The 7,496-nt window shown below is 41.1% G+C and overlaps 1 protein-coding gene across 2 annotated transcripts; it reads left to right on the forward strand.

Moving 5' to 3' along the window:
- The first annotated feature begins 2,310 nt into the window (after window positions 1-2,310).
- On the forward strand, window positions 2,311-6,285 carry LOC119735967 (transmembrane protein 218-like). Of its 2 annotated transcripts, none has more exons than XM_038209943.1 (4): window positions 2,311-2,412; window positions 4,252-4,416; window positions 4,977-5,073; window positions 5,979-6,285. In XM_038209943.1, exons 2-4 carry the CDS (start codon window positions 4,310-4,312, stop codon window positions 6,117-6,119), a joined length of 345 nt encoding a protein of 114 aa, XP_038065871.1. In that variant the 5' UTR covers window positions 2,311-2,412; window positions 4,252-4,309; the 3' UTR covers window positions 6,120-6,285. The 2 variants fall into 2 exon arrangements, with proteins under 2 accessions (XP_038065871.1, XP_038065872.1); XM_038209944.1 differs by having other exon boundaries at window positions 4,267-4,416.
- Window positions 6,286-7,496: the final 1,211 nt, after the last annotated feature.

Raw genomic sequence — 7,496 nt, forward strand, 5'->3', positions numbered from 1 at the left:
AAAAAATATTTGATTAGAACATTATGTGCTGAGCAATCATTGACTAAGAATCAGTACAAAGCGTGGCTTTGTGGGTTTTGCCCTTTACCGACGTCTTTTTATAATCGCTGTATACTGGGTGTTGTCTGACTACAAGTTTTTTTGAGAGAAAAAACTCGCAAAGAACTTTGGGACTCCAACCCACGACCTCCTGGTTAGGAGTGGAGATGAATTACCACTCGACCACTGAGCTTGCCGGGGACGGCTGGCTGGTCAAAATCGGATATAGCAGCAGATGAGTGCACAGTGTTTATAAAAAAAATTGTTGGATACCAGTCGCAATATTGTATTAACATCACCCAGACGTAAAATTTCATCTTGCAACATATATTGGCTGTCACTTGTTTCTGACAAGCAGACTTTTTTCTAAGCTGAGCAATTTTTTTTGAATATTAGCTTCATGATATAGGATAGGATAAGAACCAGGTCCACACAAAGTGGAAGGCAAGTGTCGTACCACTGTGCCAAGGGGGGCCGTTTCATAAGTCCGACGCCTCATAGGTCCGACGCCTCATAAGTCCGAAATGTCGTACTTATGAGGCGTCGGACTTGTGAGGCGTGCAATTTATTTATTCCACCTCATAGGTCCAAGGCTTCATAAGTCCGAGCCCTCATAAGTCTGACACCTCATAAGTCCGAAGTCGGAAATACAAGGCGTTTAATTTGTTGGACTTACGAGGCGTCGGAGCTATGAGGTGTCGGACTTATGAGGTGTCGGACTTATGAGGTGTCAGACCTATGAGGCATCGGACTTATGAGTGGACCCCGCGTGCCAAGCTGCATGGTTTTGAAACAATATGCTTGTAAATTTTAGATTTTATGACTGGTGTAATAAAACTGTCAACATCACTATTTTTTTATCTTTAATTCATTGTTTGTCATTATAAGCCTAACTAACTACCTGTAGGCCTGTAGTTTATTCTAAACCTTGTACAGTCTAAAGGGCTTTGATATATCTATCCTAGCTTAATCTTTCTCAAATGCAAAACAAAAACAAGAAAGTGCAGAAATATGTCACTACAAAAATACAAGTGAAATATTTTTAAAAAAAAATTTCTGTTACCTAATTTGCCTCATGACTTTTGTTCACAAGCATTTAAATTGTTTCTTTATTTGACATTTTTCTTCGCTAGTTTAATACGTTTATGTTCTGTCGCATTTATTGAAATCATGCTTCAATTTTTGTGCCGATTCATTGGTCACATTGACATTGTCAAAGTATTGTCTCAGGTATATAGCAGGATAAGCGCTGTTTTTATTTGTTTATTTATTCATGAGAGGGTCTCTGTTGAGGGAAGTGTCAGTGAGAGTAATTTCCTTGAATATCTAGATGTAAACTTGGTGATGTGGTCACTTTTTTTTCTAGAAAGGGTGTTATGTTTTGGGGAGTTTGAGCCTTAACATTTGCCAAATATTCAGTATAGCTAATCATGCATGTGAGCATGTACATAATTTTACCGTGTGCACAGTTAAAGGACCGCCATTATTTTGGCTTCTTCTGTTTGTACTTCAACTGTTAGGAACACCCGTTATTTCATTTTTGAATGTTTTTTTTTTTAGGACAAGTTCTATGTCGTCCGCTAGTCATATGTAATGTCTCTGTAATGCATCCCCTATTTACATTATAACGAAAGCAAATGCATGGGAAAAATGTGAGTTTACCGAATAAAGTTATTTGATTTTAGATGTCGATGTTTATCACCGCTGTCAAATTGTTAATTATAAATTCATGCATGCATGAAATCTGTATTGTCCTCGTCAGCAATCATCGTGGAGGGCGTGATCACAGGGACACGCCGAGTCAAAGTCCGTCAGCATTAGCCACGCCCCTTTTGAAGGAATTTTTTACTATTCAGTATAGTCACACCATGGAGGTCACACCCTGCTCTTGCTGGGCCCACTCTGATGTGATGCTTGAAATGTTTTAGACACATAAAAAAGAAAAGATCCATGATGTTCATTACTGGATGTGTATGTTTTATTTACTTAAAATTAAAATACCTGGGGATGTAGCTGGGGTTTTTTTTGGGGGGGGGCAGTTTAGGCGTTTGCAACCATTTGAATAAAATAATATCTTTTGGACGTGCTTTTTTACGTACAAAACGATTCGCTGAATCATTGTAGGGTTGCAGAGCAGGCAATTTTAGCTCGTACCTCCCTCCCCCCCCCCCCCCCCCCCCCCCCATTTTCAAACAGGGGGCGGGGCGGGTGTGACAAGCGAAACGACGATTATGACTCGACTTGTCAAGAAGGACCAACGATTGGTGGCGCTATTGTTTGGCAACATGAATGCCGCGCGGCCGTAACCATCTGACCATTGTAAGATGTTATCGTCGTTTCACATGGAACTTGGAAGACTAGACGGACCTTTGTGTAAGTGAAATATTGAACAATATGTTTCAGAACATTTCTGGATTGGGAAAGGGGCCTGGCAAATCCAAACGCACCGCGAAATCGGAAAAACTACGGGGTCAAAAAAATAAGGACGGCGCCCTTTTTTTGCTACTGTGCAAAGTGAATGGCGCCCCCAATCGCCAATTAGTACTGTCTTGACGGGTGTCGGACGCTTCGCCCCATTTCCACGTCGCCCCATGTCACTTCGCCCCTAACCACTTCGCCCCATCCCCACTTCGCCCCATCCCCACATCGCCCCATCTCCGCTTCGCCCCATCCCCGCTTCGCCCCATCCCCGCTTCGCCCCATCCCCGCTTCGCCCCATCCCCACTTCGCCCCATCCCTACTTCGCCCCATGTAGTATGAAAAAGGTGAAGGCTAGGGGTGCAGACCAAAGAAACTGCCAAAGACCCCAGATAATAAATGCTCCCAATTCTAGAAACTTAGGAAAAATACAAACTCTCTGATGAGGTGCTCGAGACACAGATGAGAGAAATGATGGCTCTATCCCATTCAGAGACGCCTCTCCTATTGGCTTGTGATTAAAATCATCAGCCGCTGGATTCAAAAGAATCCATAGGTATGGGTCAGTGAGTTAAAAGGAACTCACTGCCTTGAGGAAAATGTTCCGTCAAAATTTGTCTGATATGTGACACTTACAACTTCATTTAGATGAAACTGGTTCCTCCAAGAGTGAAATTAGGATGTCAAAGGTATTGTCGTTCTCAGATAGGCCTAAGTGGGAGACGGGTTGGTATAGCCGGGTTGGGAACAAAGTTGGATCTTTTACTTCAAGCTTTTTTCTCGGTAGGGGAGAGCCTAGCTCGAGAGGTTGGTTTTTTTTAAGCCAATAAAATAGATGAGATTTTTTTTTATTACATGTAACGGCTGGGGCGAAGTGGGGATGGGGCGAAGTGGGGATGGGGCGAAGTGGGGATGGGGCGAAGTGGGGATGGGGCGAAGTGGTTAGGGGCGAAGTGACATGGGGCGAAGTGGAAATGGGGCAAAGTGTCCGACATTCGTCTTGACTTTAGTTCAAGCATGGAACTTAAGTAGAATTCTACCTCCATGGTTCAAGTTTCCCTGTTTTATTTATGGGAGGGGGGGGGGGGGGTTGAAATCATCCTGCAGGCTAGCTCCATAAATGTGGCCAATTTACTGGACTAGGGCCTACCTCCGTAAATAAAGGCCACACTTGGAACATGTATGTACAAAAACATGTTGAACTTTGTCAAATTTTGATTTCCGCATTCAAGTCAATTACAAGTCACTGCATTCAATCTCAAATCAAGTCACAAGCTTTTCAAAGTCGCTAGCTATTCAAATGAACTGCAATGTCCCGTCTGCCAGGCTGATTTTACTTTGTCACTATATACTGCCACTGAATCTGATATCGAAAAAAATGTTGCAACCTGACGCCACTCCCGCGATTGTGTACAAAGTCTATAGTATCATGGAGGAATAAGAACATAGAGAGTCAAGAAAAATTTTAAGTATTTCCTAACAAAATTGGAAATATTTCTCAGTCCCAGATTCATGTTTTATCATTTTTTGCAATGAATGACCTTCATTGAGATGATATACGAAGAAATTAAGTGGCGTCAGGTTGCAACATTTTTCCCCTGACATTATAGTTTCATGAATTGTTAAATTCGATTTGAAATAGAGTGTTGACTTTGAGTTTATGGTACATAACTTAGACAATGACACCTTACAGATTGTTTGTCGCAGTTCTTTGAAAGAAAACAAGTAGTGTCAATCTGTCCCGTCTGTCATGCCATAATTAGTCAGATATGTAACATAAATATCTTTTTGTAGACTTTTTCGTTGCAGAGGACCGCAGTGAGTGAGTGACCACCCCCCACCCCCCTTCACCATGGCCCTAGTGTTTGGTATCGGTGCGGGTCTCTTCACTCTCGGCATAATATGGGGCTTCTCTCTACTGATGTGCATCATTCTGTCCCGGGCTGCTGGGGGTGCCAAGTGAGTAAATGTGGGCCTGTCTCTAAATGTGATATGGTTAAATTATGAGTCTTTTGTCGGGAATTTTCATTTGGAGATTCAGGCTAAAATAGGGCCACTTCATCACGTCACTTCATCACATTTCTTTGTGTTCCGACTTTCATAATATTTTGAACTAAGTATGGTACCAGCATGCAGTTTTCACAGCAGTAATGCTGAGAAAAATTTTGGTCCCCCAAAAAGTGGGTCTAAAAAATTATGGCAAGGGGTTTAGGGGCTGCTTAAGGGTCCCCAATTTTTTTTTGGGGGGGGGGGGGATTCTAGATGTTCTGTGGTGGGATCGAAGGCAATTTCTGACAACTTTAACCAAATTAGTTTGTGAAAAAGATGTATCGGTAGTACTAGTGACCATGACAACAATCTTCCTGGCGAGATTCTGCAACATAATGATGAGTTTCTAATTTCTATTCTACAGAATATATCCTATCTGGGATTTTTCTCCCACAAGTTTTCTTGGATTATTATTGAGATAAATCCATAGTGCTAATACATTCCAGTATGTGTCTTTTAAATCTTTGTAGATATGGAGGTTTTGCCTTGATTGTACTAGCCGGTGTGATAACCGTCATACTGATCATCTACCCCAAGGAAGGATTGGTGCCAGAACCGGACATACGGGTAAAGTCAGAAAAACGAACCCCAAAACCAAACAAACAAACAAAAAACTTTCCATCACAGTGAGCGCTTATCCTTGATTGGCATCATCAAATGTGAGCCAATTTGAACTTTTTGCCGCAAAACATTTAAAAACTATGTATTTTCAAATAATTTAGATTTTAATCGTTGGAACTTTATTTGATCAAACATCAGAACATCAGAACTCAGTGTGTTACCTCCAGAGTGAAAGTTGGAAAAAATCACTTGGGTGGGACTCGAACCCACGACCTCCTGCTTTCCAGTGCAGATGTCCCAACACCCAACCACCGAGCGTACATCTACTCTAGAAAGAAGGAGGTCGTGGGTTCGAGTCCCACCGGAGTAATTTTTTCAACTTTCACTTGGGAGGTAACACACTGAGTATACAGTGTTTATACGTCGGTGTAGGGCAATGATCACAGTTGTGAACAGGTTTCTGTTTTTTACTCACTGTAGCCCCTAAAACTGCCTGAGCACTCTATGGTTTTATGGATTCATCAGAGAATAATTACTATGTAATACAATGTAATACAATGTAATACGATGTAATACGATGTAATACGATGTAATACAATGTAAAACAGCGTTATACAATGGAATACAATGTAATACAATGTAATACAATGTAATACAACGTAATACAACGTAATACAACGTAATACAACGTAATACAACGTAATACAACGTAATACAACGTAATACAACGTAATACAACGTAATACAATGTAATACAATGGAATACGATGTAATACCATGGAATACGATGTAATACAATGTAATACATGTACCATGGAATACAATGTAATACAATGTAATACAATGTAATACCATGGAATACAATGTAATGCAACTGATAACCTTTGACCTTTAATTTTGTCTTATTACAGATAACGGACCGCATGTTTTGGCCTCGTGTCATCATCCTTACACTCATCAGCATATTTGCTCTTCTCTGCTTTGTCTTCATGTTCATATTTCATTGGACGGAGCCAATCTACGCCAAGCCAATCAAGAGCAAGAGATTCTGATAAGTGGAATATCACTGAGAGTGACACCAGTGAATTGTAATATGAGGAGTGCACTAGTGCACAGGAGGTCGGAAGTTGCAGTCCCACCTGAGTAAGATTTTGAAGTTTACTCACAACTTCTCGGAGAGAAGTGTTCAGTGCTTGTAATACAACAGTGGAGTGTATGTGGAAATGTGCTGCGTGAATGCAACTTCTGATGGGATTTTATGGAGATAGCATTTTCAACATTGCTGTTCCAAAGGGCCCTGAAGTTCATGTACTGTAACTTCTTTTTTTGCAGAGCAGCGGGCTGTGGATAACGTTGGTTGGAACAAATAATTCGGTGACACGTGATCAACGACCCACCAAATAGTGCATCCATGTTGGTGGCGGGACTACCTTAGCACCTTGGATTGTGAAAGCAGAATGGCATTAAACACAAGTATTGCCACAATGGAGTACAGGAGTTTGATGTCAGCTGTCTTTGTTCTGATTCATGCGCTGGTTCACTCGCTGATGTCTTCACACATTTAAAGATATAGTCCATCATTTGTAATTTGTGCATTTTGTTCGTTTGAAGCAACAAAAGTGCTCAAAATTCAATGAAGGATACTGAAAAACTAACCTGATGAAGTTTCAGCTCGGCTTCAGCTGTATATTCCGAGAAAAACAGCATTCTAGGATCTCAATTTCAAATCAAAAGTTGCTGAATCATGTTTTGAATTGTTTTGAATTGCAGCTATGCGCGATGTTGCGCACTGATCCGACGAATTATAGCAACCGCGCGCGCCTGTGCGTCGTGCCAATGCTTGCGCGCGCTGCGCCGAATAACAAAACAAACTACTAGTTTAAATTTTCCTAAGATGCACTGTTGGAAAGGCCTTTTTTCGTTGATTACTTCAACATGATAGCTTGCCAGAAAGATTAATTTTACAGGGAGTTTAGTCCACTTACTATCTTTCAACCAAGTATGTTTTTTAACAATAATACGCCAGTTACTTTTTCGGATGGCTGCAAATGATGGACTGTAGCTTTAACCTATGCGTGGGTACCAGAATACGCGGCACGCTTTGGTACTCTATGACATCAGAAAACAAGGCTATTCAGCAGTCTTCAGCTTGTTTTTTCAGGAGTCGTCATGTCCGGGGTTGTAAGGGAATTGGGATGTACATGTAGCTGTGTAGCTCCACGTTTGACTGGATATTGTCTGAACATTTGTTTTATTGAACCATGTGTCTTGAACAGTGTACAAATTGCATTGAAAAGATTTCTGAAATATTAAATAAATATGTGTACATATGCAAGGTGTTTGTAGAGTTGAAAAGGCCAGAGTTCATACTTGACGTGAAAGGGAAAGTGAAGCAAATTTCACTTCAACAACTGACGTTTCATTGTGAT

Source organism: Patiria miniata, unplaced genomic scaffold (assembly GCF_015706575.1).
Source record: "Patiria miniata isolate m_02_andy unplaced genomic scaffold, ASM1570657v1 HiC_scaffold_29, whole genome shotgun sequence".
Classification (NCBI taxonomy): Eukaryota; Metazoa; Echinodermata; class Asteroidea; order Valvatida; family Asterinidae; genus Patiria; species Patiria miniata.